This window comes from Myxine glutinosa, chromosome 11 (genome assembly GCF_964187855.1).
Source record: "Myxine glutinosa chromosome 11, kmMyxGlut1.1, whole genome shotgun sequence".
Classification (NCBI taxonomy): Eukaryota; Metazoa; Chordata; class Myxini; order Myxiniformes; family Myxinidae; genus Myxine; species Myxine glutinosa.
Window position 1 is genome coordinate 28146508 of NC_136271.1, and position 19442 is coordinate 28165949.

The window sequence follows — 19442 nt, forward strand, 5'->3', positions numbered from 1 at the left end:
TAGTGACAATGACAGGGAGATCAGGAGGAGTGGTGGAAGTATTGGTCAGAAAAAGAGTGGACATATGTTGTGTGCAAGAGACGAGATGGAAGGGAAGTGGTGTGAGAATGGTGAAGGGTAGGCAGGGACAGAAATACAAGTTTGTGTGGCCAGGGTGCCTGGAGGGCGTGAATGGTGTTGGTGTCCTGTTTTCTGAGGAGTTTGAAGACAGTGTGGTGAGTGTGACTAGAGTGAGTGATAGGTTGATGATGGTGAAAATTATGATTGGAAAGCTCTTGGTGAACGTCATCTCGGGATATGCTCTGCAGGTTGGTCGGAGAGATGACGAGAAGGACAAGTTCTGGCGTGCGATAGAGAAGCTGATGGAAAACGTGAAAGATGAAGAAGTTGTTGTGGTAGGAGGAGACCTAAATGGACATGTGGGAAGGAGTATGGATGGTTTTGAGGGAGTTCATGGGGGTTACGGATATGGTGTGAGAAATGGAGAAGGTGAAAGGATTTTGGAGTTTGCTGATGGAGCTGATTTGTTGATTTGTAATACTCAGTTTCAGCAGAAAGAGGATGGGGGCACCTCCGGGACACAAAGGTGATCCCGGGGGAGGAGGCTGTTTCACAGCACCACTTGGTTGTCTGTGACGTAAGGGTGAAAGGTGCGAGGAGAGCTCGGCGGGTGAAGTACCAACCGAGAATGAAGGTGTGGAGGTTGAAAGAGGTGACAGTAAGGGAGGCATTAAAAGAGAGGCTGAGTAGGGTAGAGGATGATGTGGTTGAGCTTGAAAGTGGTTGGATGTCAATGAAAGCTAGTCTGTTGGGAGCCGTTGGTGAGGTATGTGGATGGACAAACGGACCACCGAGGCACTCGGAAACATGGTGGTGGGATGATGAAGTTGGAAAGAGGATTGACGAGAACAGGAAGAAGTTCAAGGAGTGGCAGAAGGCGAAGGGTACGGGAGCAGAAACAGCAGAACATGAAAGTTACAAGGCAGCCAAGAAGGCTGCAAAGAAAGAGGTGGCAAAGGCGCAGGAGGCATGCAGGAAAATGTTCGGAGAATGCTTGGATTCGGAAGAGGGTCAGAGAGCAGGATTCAGGATTGCAAAGCAGATAGCGAAAGAGAGGTGTGATGTGATGGGGGTGAATTGCTTGAAGGATGAAGTGGGACAAATCGTTGTGGACCCAGATGGAATTAAAGGAAGATGGAAAAGATATATGGTGAAAGAAGGCCGCATTCCAGTGGATTGGGAACCGAGTACCCTCGTCCCTCCATACAAGGGGGAAAGGTGACCCTCTGGAGTGTGGCTCGTACCGAGCGATAAAGTTATTGGAGCATGGAATGAAGGTATTGGAAAGGGTGTTGAAGAGGAGGATAAGGAAGAAAGTGAAGATCGACGAAATGCAGTTTGGATTTATGCCAGGAAGAGGACCGACAGACGTGCTTTTTATTGTGAGGCAGTTGCAGGAGAAGTACATGGAGAAGAGGAAGAAGTTGTTTCTTGGGTTTGTTGATCTGGAGAAAGCATTCGATAGGGTTCCACACAAAGTATTGACATGGGCATTGAGGAAGTTAGGAGTGGAGGAATGGTTGATCAGAGTAGTGATGGCAATGTACAAAAGAGACCGCACAGTTGTAAGGACGAAGGACGGGAACAGTGGTGAGTTTGAGGTGAAGGTGGGAGTGCATCAGGGGTCGGTACTAAGTCCACTACTATTTGTAGCTGTGATGGAGGTGCTGGCTCAGAACGTAAAGGAGGGTTTACCGTGGGAGTTGTTGTATGCAGATGATCTGGTGTTGATTGCGGAAAGTATGGATGGACTGAAGGAAAAGATGAACAAGTGGAAGGAATGTATGGAGACAAAAGGTCTGAAGGTGAATATCAGAAAGACGAAGGTGATGGCAAGTGGTAAAGCATGTGGTGAGGTGGAAAGAACTGGGAAGTGGCCCTGTGCTGTGTGCAGGAAGGGTGTCGGAGTGAACTCCATTCAATGTACAATGTGCGCCGAGTGGGTTCATCAAAAATGTAGTGGTCTGAGAGGGTCATTAACCAGTGTGGCAGCTACATTCAAATGTAAGGTGTGCACAGAGGGAGCTGCAGATGCAGGAAATGTTGAGTTGGATCTTGGAGACGGCGTGAAGCTGGAAGGTGTGAAAACATTTTGCTACCTCGGAGACATGCTGAATGGAGAAGGTGGATCAGACTCGGCAACGGTTGCTAGAGTGAGATGTGCATGGAAGACGTTTCGGGAACTGAGTGGCGTGCTGATAACGAGGGGAGTGTCGTTGAAGCTGAAGGGAAAGGTGTATGCTGCATGTGTGAGAAGTGTTATGATTTATGGGAGCGAGACATGGGTAATGAACGTAGAGCTGAGTGGGTTCGATGGATGTGCGGAGTATCGTTGAGAGAGAGGAAGACAAATGATGAATTGCGAAAGATGATAGGAATAGAGCCTGCGATTGATGCTGTGAAGAGGAACAGGTTGAGATGGTTTGGTCATGTGTTGAGGAAGGATGAAAGTGACTGGTTGAGAAGAGTGATGGAAATGAATGTAGAAGGAAGTAGAGGACTGGGAAGACCGAGAAAGACTTGGCTAAAGATGGTGGAAGAAGAAATGCGGGCAAGGGGGTTAACAAGGAGAGATGCAGAAAATAGGGCAAGATGGAGAAGATTGTCATGGGGACCGCAAGGCTAACCCCCGCTCTAGCAGGGAAAATGGCCTTACAATGCATGTTGTTGTTGTTGTTGTTGATTTGGTAGTTTTTACAATGAAGAAACACGTATCAGGAGTACATACGACATCAGGAGTACTAACTGCACGCGTCTTCAGTATCAAGCTTAAATCTCTCATGGCGGATCTGAAGAGCGGAATGCTTGGAGAAGTGGTGGGCTACTTTGGCATGAAGGAGGATCAGAAACCTGGATCAGAAACCTGGACACTGCCACATCCTGCTGATACTTGCTCCCGCATGACGTTATTTTCCCGGGTGCCGCATAAACGGCTGCACCGATCGAGATTTAATGGATGTTTATATAAATCGTTTAAAAGAAAAAAAGCCTTCAATTTCTGATATTTAGCCTTTTCATTTGGGCCTCCCAATTGAAGCCCCGCCCATAGGGAGGCTACCGTTGCTAGTGTTTAAAACTGCAATGATGTCTTTGACTTTCTTCTTCTTCACTCTTTGATGTTATTTATCTTTCTGACTTTCCAACTCACTCTCGTAATCTTCACAACTTTTACATTACACACTAATGCCACACCAAGCCCGGAGCACCTTCAACGCAGCCTGGCTGACAGTACGCCGCCTGCTCACACAAGAGCTGTTCGCCTCACTTGGCATGACCAGCCGATATTTCCACTCTCCCATTTGTCCTTGCAGATTTGCTTGAGCTCTGTGAAGTTGTATGGGGAGCGTCGGTAAATGGCAATGCTCAAGTCTATTCAGAGATTCTCAATGGGATTAAAGTCTGGGCTCTGGCTGGGCCTCCCAATGACTTTCACATTCTTGTTCTGCAGCCATTCCAGTATTGCTTTGGCTGTATGCTTGGGATCATTGTCCTGTTGGAACGTAAATCTTCCCGCAGTTCGGGAGTCTTTCACGCGCCTTTTTCACAGAAGTTCCTTTCATTTGACCACTCTCCCATAAAGCCAAGATTTGTGAAGTGCTGCAGAGGCTGTTGTCCTTCCGGTAGGTTCTCCCATTTCTGTCAAGGAACTCTGTAGTTCTATCAGAGTGGTCATTGGGTTCTTGGTCACCTCCCAGACAAAGGTACTTCTTACCCAGTTGCTCAGTTTGGTCAGAAGGCCAGCTCTAGGAACAGTCTGGGTAGTTCCATATTCTTTCAATTTCCTAATTATGGAGTCACTTTGCTCTTGGGAACTTTCAACACTCTAGAAATTGTTTTATACTCTTCCCCAGATCTATGTCTCGTCACAATTCTATCTCGGAGTTCTACAGCCAGTTCCTTGGACTTCATGGTAGAGTTTCTGCTCTGACATGCACTGTCAACTGTGGGACCTTATATAGAAAGGTGTGTTTCTTTCTAAATCATGTCCAATCAATTGAATTGGCCACAGGTGTACTCCAATCAAGTTGTAGAGACATCTCAAAGATGACGAAAGGAAATTGGATGCATCTGAGCTCAATTTGGAGTGTCATAGCAAAGGGGTTGAAAACTTATTGACTCAAGACATTTCAGCTTTTCATTTTTAATTTTGTGAAAGTTTCAAAAAAAATTTTTTTAATTACACTTTGACTTTATGGGGTATTATGTGTAGATCAGTAACAAAAAAATCCCAATTAACCCATTTTAAATTCAGTCTAACATAGTATGGAAAAAGGCCAACTCTTGTGCAAACTGCTCCAGTTCTCCCAGATTTGAAGGGTGACTTCTCCCAACTGCTGTTTTCAGATCTCCCCACATGTGTTCAATGGGATTTAGATCTGCACTCATTGCTGGCCACTTCAGAACAGTCCAGTGTTTTGGAAGTATGTTTGGGGTTATTGTCCAGCTATAAGACCCATTACATTCGACGGAGACTCAGCTTTCTGACACTGGGGTGAACATTGCGCTCCAAAATGCCTTGGTAATCTCCTGACTTCATGATGCCGTGCACACATTCAAGCACCCAGTGCCAGAGGCAGCACAGCAACCCCAAAACATCACTGAATCTCCTCCATGTTTGACTGTCGGGAAGGTGTTCTTTTCTTAGAAGGCTTCAGTTTGTTTTCGGTAAACATAGAGATGATGTGCTATACCAAAGAGCTCTAATTTGGTCTCATATGGCCACAGGACATTTTCCCAGAAGGATTTTGGCTTGTTCAGGTATGTTTTACCAAACTCCAGTCGGGCTATTTTTTTTAGCAATGGGGTCCTCCTGGGTCTCCTACCATAGAATCCCCTTTCATTGAGTTGGCTCGGATGGTGCGAGTTGAAACTGTCGTACCTTGTGTCTGAAGGTGAGCTTAAATCTGTTTGGCAGTTGATCGAGGTGCTTTATCCACCATTTGAACAATCCTTCGCTGCAATCTTCGATTAAGTCTTCTCTTGATTCCACGTCCAGGGAGGTTAGCTACAGTGCCATGGCCCTTATGCTTCCTGATAGCATTGCGTACGGTGGACACAGGAACATCAAGTTCTCTGGAGATGGACTTGTAACCTTGAGATTGTCCATGCTTGGCTACAATATTGTGTCTGACCTCCTCAGACAATTTTCTGGTTTTCTGTCTTTTCTCGATGCTTATTGCGGTACACACAGTGACACAAAACAGCTTAATGACTCCTTTTCTCTATTCAAACTGGTTGAATGAGTGATTTTTATATTGCAGGCACCTGAAACTCACCATGGGTGAGTTCAATTTCAAAGTAAAGGAGAATCACCTGCTTGAAATCTAATTATTTCGAACAACTTCTAAAAGGTGCCAATAATATTGTCTGGGCCATTTTATGATTTCTGTGTGGAATAAGCTAAGATTTAGTAATTGTTTTAGATTTTTTTTTTTTTTGTTCCACCGCAAAGCAAAGATATACATATGTGGATACCAAAAGATTTTTTAATTTCAACAATTCTCTGGAAGAAATGGTGCAGTGTGCCAATATTTTTTAGCCACGACTCTACATATATACATACAGTATATATATATAATTATACACAACTTGGACTTCCAAATATTGTTTTGTATTTTGCACAGCCACTCGCTCTGAAATGTTATGGAAAGCATTTTTTGCAGTATTAATTTTAAAGGTAAATTCTATGTCATTAAAGGTAAATTCTGTGCCATTTAAAAAAAAAAAGCTATATTTAAGCTCTACTGACATTTTTATACAAATAAAGCATCCACAGATACACAATCATTAAATTTTTATCAAGACACCAAATGCTGAATACATCAATTCCAATGCTCACGTCGTCTTACCTCAATGGTGAGATAAAATACAAACACAGGATGAGGATGAGTAATATTTCACAGTAGAGGTATGATGCTACTACTGTCCATTGAAGACCCATGCTTATCTTTCAATACGTAACTGCACAACAGACAATTAAAACGCATCACAACTGGTGAAAAAGATAACAAGACATCAACATGTTTAATAACTACATCTATCTATAATTCCAGTAATCTCTGTGTGTGTGTGTGTGTGTCTGTGTGTTTGTTTGTCTGTGACCGCTGTTTCTCGACAACCACGGGTCCGATATACTTGAAACTTGCCAGGTATATTGCTGGGGACCCGAGGATGTGCCTTTTCAAGGTTTCATATTAATCGGAGAAGTAGTTACCGAGCTATGTCCAAAAAACGATTCAACCAATCAGAGAGCAGCGAGCTATCACGTGTGCCGAACGTGGCGAACAGACTCTGCCTCGGACGGCACATTTGAGAGCGTATTCATTTATTGCACGTTGGCAAACTATGTTGGCGCTATGTTGGCGTTAAACTATGTTTTAAAACTAATTAAAACTAATTTGCGATTCATCGTAACTGCGATATGCGACCTTCCGGACAGTCAAATGAGGACGTCACTTCCGGACTTACGGATAGTCATAGTGACGACGTACTGATGCTGAACGTGGCGAGCAGACGCTGTAAGGTACGATCGATTGTAGTACACGTTTATAATAACTCTGCCGATACAGGCCCGATTAACTGCAGCGCCATCCGAGCTGCGGCGTCGGGACGATACATTCATTGTACGGTCACATCACGCACTTACGGGCACGCCCATGGGCCCATGGGCACGCCCATGCATGCATGGGCGAAGACATTTTTTTTTTTTTTTTTTGGCAAGGAACGGGCACCCATGTACGGGCACGTCCTAGTTTATGAAAATGCTGGTAAAACTCAGGTGATTCCCTTGGCGAGTAAAGAAATTGCCTTGAAAGTTTTAGGTACAGGGTAGGCATTTTTTAGAACTTTAAGGACTTTAAGGTGCTTCCTTAAAGACAATGGTTGACAATGAGGAACAAAAAAAAAGAAATAAATAAATAAAATAAAAATAAACGCACCCACATCCAAGGGAAAAGGTTTAGTTTGGCGTTTTACGGCGTAGCCATAGGGCAAACACAACTAGAACAAATTTTGTCTGTCCGTATGTCCCCACAAACATCCACCAATCAGAGCTGATGATCTGGTCACATGACAAGGGGGCAGATTTTAGGAACCATTACAGTTGCATATTTTACTAAAAGGAAATATAATAACTTTTGGAATGTTTTGGGGTCCCAGTGAGTGTCGTAACGTAGGTAGGGGGTTTCAGAAATTCCTCAATACAATTATGATTTTGAAATGTGATCGACACGGACCTTGCTCCCGAATCCAGAAGTGAACAGATGATAACGGTTCGCTGGTTTGATGATATCTCAATACAATCGTGATTTAACATTATATTTTGATATATTAACACTATCTTACCATAATTCACCAAATGTCCGTCTGTCCGTTCGGAGGTACCGCAAAAACGGCTCAACCGATCGCAACAATATTTTGGGTGGGTATTCCTGGGACCCCTGGGAGTAAAATATTGTTTATTTTCTATATTGTTTCTTTTCAATTGTTTTCAATTCAATTCTAATTTCTAATTCAATTTTCAGTTTCAAATCAATTTCAGTCTTTTCATTTTCATTTCATTTCATTTCAATTTCAGTTTCAGTTCCAAATTTTCAGTTTCAATTCAGTTTTCAATTCTAATTGTTTTGTTTATTTTCTATATATTTCTATATTTAGTTTCTATATTGTTTTTTCAATTTTTCCAAGTTTTCCAATTTTCCAGTTTTTCCAAACACGATGGAATAATATTTACCGATATGAACAGTGATGTGGCTTTTATTGAAATTCTACAAATACTGTTTAGCTTTTGATGACAATTATGAACCTGCCGCAAATGCGGAAGTGGACAGATGACGGCAATGCGCGGGTTTGATAATATCCAAATACAACCGTCATTCAATCGTAATGTTAAATCGTTAAACGTTAATCGTGTTTTTTTTTTTTTTTTTTTTTTGTATACAAGATCGAGGCTCGTGAAAGAGCGAACATTAATCACACAGAAAGACAAACAGACACATAAAACAAATAACATCGGGAGCGGTAGACAAGATGGGGAGAGAGGGGGAAGGACACAAACACAACATTTGAGAGCAGGGACCGAGAGACATGGAGACATCGAGAGATCTGTGGGAGGGAGAGGGCTTTGGGGGGGAGGCATGCGAATGGGGGGTGGGAGAGGTATAAAACATATGGACACTGCCAGGACTTCCAGGAAAGAAGTTGGAATTTCAAACAAGGTGGATCTGGGGTGAATTCGTGGGGGTAGAAAAGATCAAGGTTTTGGATGGGGGAAGATAAGAGATGGTGGTGAACAGCTGTTTTAAAGACCTGGAGGGAGGAGTGGGATTGAAGGGAGTGTGGGAGTTTGTTCCAGAGGCGGGAGAAAAGAGGAATGAAAGAGTGAAGGTGAGCAGAGAGCCGAGATTTTGGCAGTTTAACCATCAGAGGGTTGCTGGCAGATCTTGTGCGACCTGTAGGAATATTTGGGGGACAGAGCACAGAGAGAGCTGGGGGAGCAAGGCCGGAGAGGAGTCGGTAGAAGACAGAAAGACCACCTACCTGCCTGCGGTGAGTGAGTGAAAGGCCCTCAGAGATAGCTTCATCGCGGGAGATTCCAATGATTCTGAAAGCTTTGGATTCAACAGCGTGAAGCCGAGCTAGGTGTGCACACGTGTGAGGCAGGAGCACCAGCCCATAGGGGAGAACAGTATTCCATTGAGCTGCGGATGAAAGCCTTGTATGTGGTGAGGAGCTCAGGTGTGCCTAGGAAGGACTTCGCATGACGGAGGATGCCCAGTCGGCGACTGGCTTTGGAGGCCAGCTTGGAAATGTGGTTTTCCCAAGAAAGATTATGGCAGATAGTGAGACCCAAAAGCTTGAGCGACAGAACTTCTTGGAGAGGATTGTTGAGAAAGTAGATGGGAGGGTTGTCCAGTCGATCTTTTCGGAGAGACATAGTAAGAGTGTGAGATTTGTCAGGATTGAAAGACATGTTCCACTTGTTTGACCAGTCTGTGATTTTGTCCAGGTCTTCAGAGAGTGAGGAGGCTGCAGATTGCCGATCTGAGGGAAGAGGAATGGAGCGGCAGAGAGTGGAGTCATCAGCAAAGAGATAGAGAGGATTTTCCAGAGAGTCGGAAAGTCGTTTTGTTCGTCGTTTTGTCGTGTTTGTCGTTTTGTTAAAGTATCAATTGATGATTGGAATTGAGTGAATACAATTACGATTTTGAATTCGTAATTGTATTCACCCAACCGTACGGAACTCCACATCAGGATTTAAATATTTGTTTATGTCACGAATGTTGTTAAAAGTTTTTTTTTTATATTGTTGCGGTTCTGAGAAATGTACATATTGCTTAATAAAGGTTAAAGGTTTTGCCCCCATAGTTAGTCCACATGCAACACGTAGGTCACCTTAGAACGTTAGTTATTTCATAGTATATGTGAGATAAGGACATTTCCAATAGTGATACCTGCGTTGTGTAAAATAAATAAGAGTAGGTCCCGTTCATTTTGCAGCCCACCCTCCAATCGACTTCGTTGGGCACCATCCAGTCTGCACCCCATTCCCCATTGCGCACCATCCAGTGTGCGCCCCATTGCCCCTCGCATTAGGATGCTCAAACCAGCCGAAATGCCACGAGGTAAGGCTTGGAAAAGGGGCGGAGCGCGAGGTCGGGGGTGTGGCCACATCAAGGGCGGAGCCGGTAAGACCCCAACAACCAACCAGGGCTCCGTGGGCATGGCCTAAGGGGCGTGGTCAGAGTGCGGCTGGGACATTCGAGAGGGTTTGCTGGGCGGCGCTATATAACCGCGCATGCAAAGCCCTTCCACATGACTGACACAACTGCAATCGTTGTAAGAGGACTGATGAGCGAGGGGCTTTGTGAAAGGACTGTACTGGACTTGAGGATATTCGCGCATTACAGAGGACTGTCACGTTTGGCATTGGTGCAATAACTCGTTGGGGATTTGGCTTTGGGCTTGCTGGGAGCGCATGTAAAGCGCCGGTATTTCTATTACGTACGTGGCCGTGGGCCGCGTGGTAACCGCCAGCCCAGCTTACTGACCCCCCCCATATAATTGTCCAATCCGCGCCAACGACACGCGGAGAGCTTGCCTGCCGTCTTCCATCTTCTTCGTGGTATGAATCGGGGACCCGGAGAACGAGCTGTGGACATCATCCCTGGACCTTCAACCCCAACCTTCTACATCCCCGTGCGAGTGTGTGTGTGCGGGCCCGTTTGTCCAGGGGATAAGTTAAGACTGTTTTTAAGGCTTCACTGTGTGTACTTCTCCTTCTTCCTGTGTAAATAATTAATAAATCAATTGTTCTTCCTTTTTCCTCTTAATTCGACCGTATCAGTCTTTTCTTCCATTGGGTAAGCGTGGCACGATTACAACCGCTTAGAATCGGGTTTAGTACCTGTTAACGGCCCGAATCACGGCTCGCTATCGCTCAGCGTTTCCACTAAAACCGTGGTTTGGGTGGGTTATTTCCTTGCTTCCCGGGAGGCGCTGGTAATTAGGTAATAGGAATAATTGGCCCACCACCCTATTCAGCACTGACCGGAAGGAACGTCATAGCCCCGGATCGCGTCGGCTAGATAAAAGACAAGGGGATTAATCCCCCCTTGGTAAGGGGAAGGCCGACGTTTGAGATCCGCAACAATATTAATGTTATTTAATTTGTGATTGGAGTTATGCTGTTTGGAATGAAAAAAGAGATATAGAGTTCAAGTGAATGACGACATGCCGTGATGGTTTCTACTTTCTAAACGTGAACTTGGCGGATCGCGATATGCAGATTCGCCATTGACTGGGTATGGAACAAATGTACCCGTTTGTTTGCCAACGGGTACGTTTTTCATGCAAGTCCTTCACGAACTATGTCTCTCCGAAAAGATCGACTGGACAACCCTCCCATCTACTTTCTCAACAATCCTCTCCAAGAAGTTCTGTCACTCAAGCTTTTGGGTCTCACTATCTGCCATGATCTTTCTTGGGAAAACCACATTTCCAAGCTGGCCTCCAAAGCCAGTCGCCGACTGGGCATCCTCCGTCGTGCGAAGTCCTTCCTCGGCACACCTGAGCTCCTCACCACATACAAGGCTTTCATCCGCAGCTCAATGGAATACTGTTCTCCCCTATGGGCTGGCGCTCCTGCCTCACACCTGGCTCGGCTTCACGCTGTTGAATCCAAAGCTTTCAAAATCATTGGAATCTCCCGCGATGAAGCTATCTCTGCCTTTCACTCACTCACCGCAGGCAGGTAGGTGGCCTTTCTGTCTTCTACCGACTCCTCTCCGGCCTTGCTCCCCCAGCTCTCTCTGTGCTCTGTCCCCCAAATATTCCTACAGGTCGCACAAGATCTGCCAGCAACCCTCTGATGGTTAAACTGCCGAAATCTCGGCTCTCTGCTCACCTTCACTCTTTCATTCCTCTTTTCTCCCGCCTGTGGAACAAACTCCCACACTCCCTTCAATCCCTCTCCTCCCTCCAGGTCTTTAAAACAGCTGTTCACCACCATCTCTTATCTTCCCCCATCCATAACCTTGATCTTTTCTACCCCCACTAATTCACCCCAGATCCACCTTGTTTGAAATTCCAACTTCTTTCCTGGAAATCCTGGCAGTGTCCATATGTTTATACCTCTCCCACCCCCCCCCCCCCTTCACATGCCTCCCCCCCTTCACATGCCTCCCCCCCAAAGCCCTCTCCCTCCCACAGATCTCTCGATGTCTCCATGTCTCTCGGTCCCTGCTCTCAAATGTTGTGTTTGTGTTTGTGTCCTTCCCCCTCTCTCCCCATCTTGTCTACCGCTCCCGATGTTATTTGTTTTATGTGTCTGTTTGTCTTTCTGTGTGATTAATGTTCGCTCTTTCACGAGCCTCGATCTTGTATACAAAAAAAAAAAAAAAAAAAAAAAAAAAAAAATTGCTGTCCATGTCTGATGTGCGACTGAAGGTGCTACAGGAATGTGGAATTTATTGGTTTCATGCTTTAGCATTCGCCGTTTCTGCATTGTCTGTTTGCTTCTGGCCTCCCACCCGTGCATAGCACGGGTACCTCACTAGTAATATTAATTTGTAATTGGAATGATGAATGATGCGGTTTGGAATGAAAATATAAAAAATGTGCTGTCAATGCCTGACGTTTGACTGAAGGTGACACAGGAATGTGGAATATATTGGTTCATCGTTTGCCATTCACCGATTTTCTAAACCAAGTCATTCAGGAACTGGCTGTGCATGCCTGAAGTCAAAAAATTTAATACTTACATTATTTTCTAACTGCTAACTGGTATCCCCACCCAGGTCATACTATCCTCTTCAACTAAAGTATTAAACTAAATGGTATTCATAGAATACTTACTCTGCACAGTCAACTTGTTGCGAACCAACTCTTCTGTTTTTGAACATTTTTTTTTCTTTGATCCAATATGGCTGCCAGACCACGTGAGCGATGACATCACAAATTTATATTCTCTAATATAATTGTTGCATAGATCATGCTCAATACATTTCAAACCGATCAAACTAAGCGTTATCCCTGTCGAATAATGACGTCATTGTTAACACCTATTTCCCATATGGAGTTTTTTTTTACAATGAGCCATGTTTCAAATTTTTCCATGCAGCGGTTTTGGAGATAGAGGTGCACCATTTTTCGGTTTTTCCAAGATGGCGCCTGTACCACATGACCTATGACGTCATGATTATCATTAAAATATTCTGCAGGAGGCGCTCCTTTGGTGAAAATTTTGTGTCCATCAGACCAACAGTTGCTGAGAAAATAAATTCACAATGATCGGATAAGTGCTGTACTTGTCGAATTATGACGTCATAACAGAGGCACCGATGACATCATCATTAACATATCTTATTCCCCATGGGGAGTAGTTGACAATAAGCCAGGTCTCAATTTTTTTCCATGGAGTAGTTTCAGAGATATGGAGGTGCGAAGTTTTTCCAAGATGGCGCCTGTACCACGTGATATATGACGTCATAATAATCATTAAAATATTCTGCAGGCGGAGGCGCTTCTATGGTAAAATTTCATGTCAATCGGACCAACGGTTGCCGAGAAAATGAATTTTTAAAATGCAGACACTAACCGCACACGGCACACCGATGCAACTGAATGCTTAACCTCGCTTTTCGCTTTGCGAGCCAGGGTAACAAGCCCGGCTACGCCGTTGTTAGACTATCGGTCTTGTTAATAGCCGGCGAAGCCGGTGTTGTGAATGAATGCGTACGTATTATGTTGAAAAGCCAGATTTTGCTGGATCCCTTGAGTATTTCGAAGCTTTGACGCACCAAATCGCCCCATGGAGGCCGCCATCTTGTGGATGCGGAAGTATGCATAATAAATTGAAAAAAGTTCAACAGGAGTTTGTTTCACCCGTCTTTTTTTGATTCACAATCTTATGCACCTCTAATTTGTAATTAAAATACTTTAAGACCAACCTCGGCCCGCACGGGCCTAGTTATCTTCAACGAAAATCGTCACCAAACACCGGAACCAATGAGATTCGAGCATTTGAAAAAATATTTCAAAAACCAAAGCACTCAATGGAGGCCGCCATCTTCCGGATGCGGAAGTATGCATAAAAAAATTGCGAAAAAGTTCAATATGAGTTTGTTTCACCCGTCTTTGTTTGATTCACAATCTTATGCACCTCTAATTTGTAATTAAAATACTTTAAGACCAACCTCGTTCCCTGGGCCCACACGGGCCCTGGTTATCTTCAACGAAAATCGTCACCAATTACCGGAACCAATGAGATTCGAGCATTTGAAAACATATTTCAAAAAAGCTTTTTACCACATTTCGGAGGCTGAAAACGGCGTCAAATATTCTAACATTGACGAAGAATTATTTTTTAGAAATCTCGCGGTCGTAGGGGATAGTTTTTCACGGCCGGAAATATCCGAAGTTGAGACGGAATTCACCGAATTTATCAAGAAGGAAATTTTATAAATTTTTATCTCATCCAGAATGCAGATGGTGTCATTTTGAACTAGGTACGGTACCTACTACACCTACCTACTACCAACTACCTAACCTACTGCTGCCATAGTGATGGGTAAAATATAGTGGCAAGAGGCTTTGGCTTCGCCGGCTCATTACGGCTTTGCAGTCGGGTACTCGTATGAAATAGACAAAGCCAAGCAACTAACTAACGAAACCCATTATAATTTCTCTTTAAAACCCTTTAGAACCTTATATGATTAATAATTAACCTTCACAACCCTCTAGAATTATCCTTTAGAAATAAACACCGTAGGTTGGAAAGGTTCTTCTTCATTTTTGACGATGTAAGGATGTAAGGGCATAGCCAAATATTGAAGATGAGACGACTACAGTGGAGGTTTGAGGTAAAACTATCATCGTCGTCGTGACCCGTACCGACTATGAAAATAATTTAAAATAAAGCAGACTTTATGATCGATCACCCACATCAAAAGCAAAACACACACAAAAAAAAGCGATAACATGTTTTAAAATCCCACTCACCACAGCGCACAGCCGCGACCGCGAGCAAGCTTCCTTCGCTTTAACGTTATTGGTCAGATGTTTATTGTTGTTGTTTTATTTTTTTCCTTACAAATAGAAGTTCACGAGAGACCACAAAGAACATTTCACCCACCTATTTTTAAATTTCCCGCGATATGAGGATTCCATAAATCGCCTTTTTCAGAACATTAGAGAGATAGGGATCAAAGTGTCGGATCTTCCGAGAAATAAAAGTTTGCAGAAGCAGTATCACCCTGACTCTGTAAAGCTGTGTCAAATATCTTAAAAAGAGAGTGGGATAGCCCTATGAAATTAAAGGGAAACCGAATTGCTCCTTGGGTATCACGGACAAATTTTCCTAAGTGGCATATATAGAGCATTGCAGCTCTGAAAACGCTGTTAAACCTCAAAAACAGAATATTGAGAATTTCAAAGGTTCGTCATTCAGCTAAAGCACCCATAATTTTTTATTTTATTATTAAGATAGGAATGCTCGTATGTGAGAGTTAATGGTCCGAATAAAAACGATGGCACCTGTCCCAACAAGAGAGAGAAGCAGACCACGTTTCCTTTGAGTGAATGTTTAATATTTAAATTACTCACCCAATTTAGATATTTAAGGCCAATGCTCTTCGAAATAGAATATATGTACTTTACTCCTTTCGGATCGTCAACAGCTTAATTTTTCATTCACTATTTATTTTTGCAAATACAAATGCTCATGTTCTCTTCCTAAAGCAATACAATTTATAACCAATGCATTAATATTGTAACAATAATGCTGTTAACAAGGTATACAACAATGTAAAAAAGCAACATGAAAGATTGAAGAGAAATTTGAAATAGTAGTGTAGCTACGCAAATTATACCGTCAGGGCCGCCATTATCAGAGCAAAATAATTATTTCCTTTATTTGTTTCACAGTTGTTTTTAAAATGTTGATACAGGAAGAACATATGAACGACTGACCTGTATTAAGAGTTTAATGTAATAAATCACACAGAGACGCACACACGGTGCCTAGAATGACGTCGATGGCTCACGGTGCCGCGAACACGTCTCACACAATAGAATGACGTCGATGGCTCACGGTGCCGCGAACACGTTCTCACACAATTTCGTTCTTTCGGCATTTGTGGGGAATCTGTGCATTTTTAATCCCTTTCCGACCGATTAGTGCAACCAAATGCACAGCATCCCGTCATTTTGTAAGAATGAACCGGCCGATTCGTAAAGAATGGAAACAAAATGGCGTGGCTACACTTCCCACGTGACTGTTAGTGTTACAGGTGTTAGCTTGTGTTGATAACAGTAACACCGCCCAGTGTACTGTGCACATGTACTTCCGGAGTGACCTCCGGGCCGGGAGTGCCGGACGCGGAACATGGATTGCTCGAACTACTAACGGCTCCGTGTCCTTTTATACGAGCGTCTGAAATATGGTGACAGAAGTGGCTTGATGCAAGTTACCCCATAACGGACTCCTTCAAGCACCACCGCGTGTACAAAAGTGAGTGAATAACTGTGATCTCCCGCCACAACGTGCTGTGCTGAAACGCCTCGGGCATAGGCCTTGATCAACATGGCTCCCAACATTCCACCCCCGGACACTGAAAATGAGTGGTGATTGGAGCAGCAATTGGGACAATTTTAGAGCTGAATTTGAGGATTATCTACTCGCAACCGGTCTGAATGAGAAGCCAAGGGAAGTGCAAGCGGCAACTCTGAGAAGGGTGATGGGCAGCGAATGTCGTCATGTTTATAAGCACAACTTGAATCTCACAGCCGAGCAGGAGAAAGACGTGAAGGCCATACTAATTGCGTTGGAGACGTACTTCAAGCCGGCAAGAAACGTGATTTTTGAACGATACGTATTCGGCAGCTGTAAGCAAGAAGAGGGAGAATCGATTGACAATTTTGTTACGCGTCTCAGAGAGAAAGCGGCATCTTGTGAATATGGCTTATTGAAGGACGAGCTGATTAGAGACAAAATCGTTCTCGGCATTGCTCATGAGAGTACACGCCGTCGCCTCCTGAGGGAACGGGATTTAACCCTAAACACAGCCATCGAGACATGCCAGGCAGCGGAGCTCACGGACATGCGGATGAAAACAATGGAGCAGGAAAAGCCGCTGATCAACAGTGGCAATGTCACAGCGAGGCAACAGTACAGAAGGACCGGCCCTCCAAAAGCAACAAGGCAAAACGACCACCCTCCCAGCATGTCGACAGACAACTGTGCCACATGGAAATACTGTGGCAATGCACACAGACAAGGACGAGAACACTGTCCAGCCTATGGTAAGGCATGCAGGTTATGTGGCACGGCTAATCACTTTGCCAAAGTATGCTTGAAGAGCACGAGAAGGCCCGCAGGAGGGCAGCTGCACAAGGTGGAAAATACTGAATCTGAAGAGGAAGATGATAACAGTGGCAATTTCATTTACACAAGCGAGTGCATCGGTGCTTTGAGGTCGAGAGGGAAAAAATGGTTCATCACGCTACTACTGCATAACAAGTTACAGCAATGCCAGCTTGACTCTGGGGCAACGTGCAACGTAATGAGCCGTAAAGACAAGATGAATCTCGCACCGAAAGCCCGACTCTTACCAAGTAACACGAGACTGAAGTTGTATTCTGGCGAGTTGTTGAAGTCACTGGGAATTTTCAAAACAAAGTGTGTAATACGTGGACGAACACACAAGCTTGAGTTTGAAATTGTGGAGGTCAGTCAGAAACCCCTGTTGTCAGGCTCCACATGTGAGCACTTGGGACTGATGCACTTCACTGTCCCTGCTGAACTGCACAAAATGGAGCACCATCTGACTGGGCCTTTGACCAAACAACAGCTCATAAGCATGTACAACGATGTTTTCAATGGGTCAATAGAGTCAGTTCCAGGAGAAATACATTTTGAACCGGACGCCCAAATCCATCCAGTCCAGTGCTCCCCACGCAATGTACATGTGACCATAAAGTCCGCCGTGAAGGCACAGCTGGACAGACATGAGGCAGATGGGCACATTACCACTGTGACCAATCCGACAGACTGGATAAGTAACATGGTCATAGTAAAAAAGTCTGAGAAGCTGAGAATTTGCATAGATCCAAAGTTTTTGAACCAAGCACTGCGAATATCTTACTACCTCATGCCAACACTTTAAGATGTCTTATACAAATTACCAAAGGCACGGGTATTCACACTCGTAGATGCACATGATGCCTTTTTACAATGCAAGCTAGATGAGAAGAGCAGTTACATGACAACATTTTGGACTCCCTGGGGCAGGAAACGGTGGCTCAAACTGCCTTTTGGAGTCTCCGTAGCACCAGAGGTGTACCAATGCAAGGAGCATGAGCTATTGGCTGGGCTAGATGGAGTAGAGCCCATTGCAGATGACATCCTCATTGTTGGCTGCGGGGATACAGATGACGAGGCACATAGTGACCATGATGCAAAGTTACTGCCGCTGATGGACCGCTGCAGGCACGTTAAACTAAGACTTGGCCTGAAGAAGCTGCAGTTCAAGGTAGCAAAGGTCCATTTCCATGGACATGTACTGTCTTCAAATGGCTTGACGGCTGATCCCGAAAAGGTGAGAGCCATTCTGGAAATGTCACACCCAACAGATGGGAAGGTGGTCCAGCGTTTCATTGGCTTTGTGACCTACCTTGCCAAATTCATGCCACACCTTTCTGAGGTTTGTGAGCCGTTGAGACTGCTGGACAAGGATGCGATATGGCATTGGCTACCGAAACACAATGTTGCAGTGCAGGAAATAAAGCGCTTGGTCACCACAATGCCTGTATTAAGGTACTATGACATCTCAAAGCCAGTCACTATACAAAGTGGCTCAAGCCAAAACTGACTGGGGTGCTGTCTCATGCAAGAGGGACAACAGGTTGCATTTGCATTAAGGGCGCTAACGCTGACGGAACAAAACTATGCACAAATCGAAAAAGAATGCCTGAGCATAGTGTTTGCCTGTCAACGCTTCCATCACTATCTGTATGGCCGGGAAGTGATCACGGCAGAGACTGATCACAAGCCCCTCATTGCCATTTTCAGCAAGCCTCTCCTAAGCGGCTCCAGAGCATGCTGTTCACACTCCAGAACTACAGCCTCAGGGTTGTGTACAAGCCTGGGCATAAAATGTATATCAGCGACATGCTCAGCAGGGCAACAGCAGCGGTCAGTACTTCCAATGTGGAACATGAGCGACACACAGTTTGTAGCATGCAGCAGAAGCAGTATGATGTGGAGCAGATCAATCAGGCAGATTACCTGAATGTTACTGATCGACGCCTGCTTCAGATCAGACAGCACACAGACATAGACGAATACCTGCAAGCACTAAAAGCTGTTGTCTTGGCCGGGTGGCCTGACCAGAGAGAGGAGACATCTCTTGCTGTTATAGATTATTGGCTATGCAGAGATGAAATCGGTGTGCAGAATGGTGTGCTGTTCAAAGGTCAGAGAGTTATCATACCAAAGTCTTTGCGCCCAGAGATGCTGGCACGAATCCACTCCAGCCACATTGGAGGGGATGCATGCTACAGGCAAGCATGCAATACTCTCTTCTGGCTAAACATGCAAGCAGAGATCAAAGACTTTGTCAGTAAATGTTCCATGTGCAATGAATATGCACATGAGCAGCAAAAGGAGACGATGATGTCGCACGAGTTGCCCACACGGCCCTGGCAGATCATCAGCATGGACTTATTCAAGTACATTGGGAAAGACTTCCTCCTGATGGTCGATCACTATTCTGACTTCTGGGAAATTGAGCTGCTCCCAGACCTGTCTGCTGAGAACAATCCGGCGATGCAAGGCACAATTCGCACATCACGGTCAACCGGACCGTGTAATCTCTGACAATGGG

General features: G+C 44.6%; 1 protein-coding gene across 1 annotated transcript in view; it reads right to left on the minus strand.

Moving 5' to 3' along the window:
* Nucleotides 1-14648, minus strand: part of LOC137436530 (B-cell receptor-associated protein 31) — a 47447-nt gene extending 32799 nt beyond the window's left edge. Inside the window, exons 1-2 of the mRNA XM_068130395.2 lie at nt 14560-14648; nt 5910-6021 (exon numbers count right to left, since the gene is read on the minus strand). Coding sequence (XP_067986496.1) covers nt 5910-6001 — 92 coding nt within the window. The 5' untranslated portion in view covers nt 6002-6021; nt 14560-14648. The remainder of the gene's footprint in view (nt 1-5909; nt 6022-14559) is intronic.
* Between the last annotated feature and the right edge of the window lie 4794 nt (nt 14649-19442).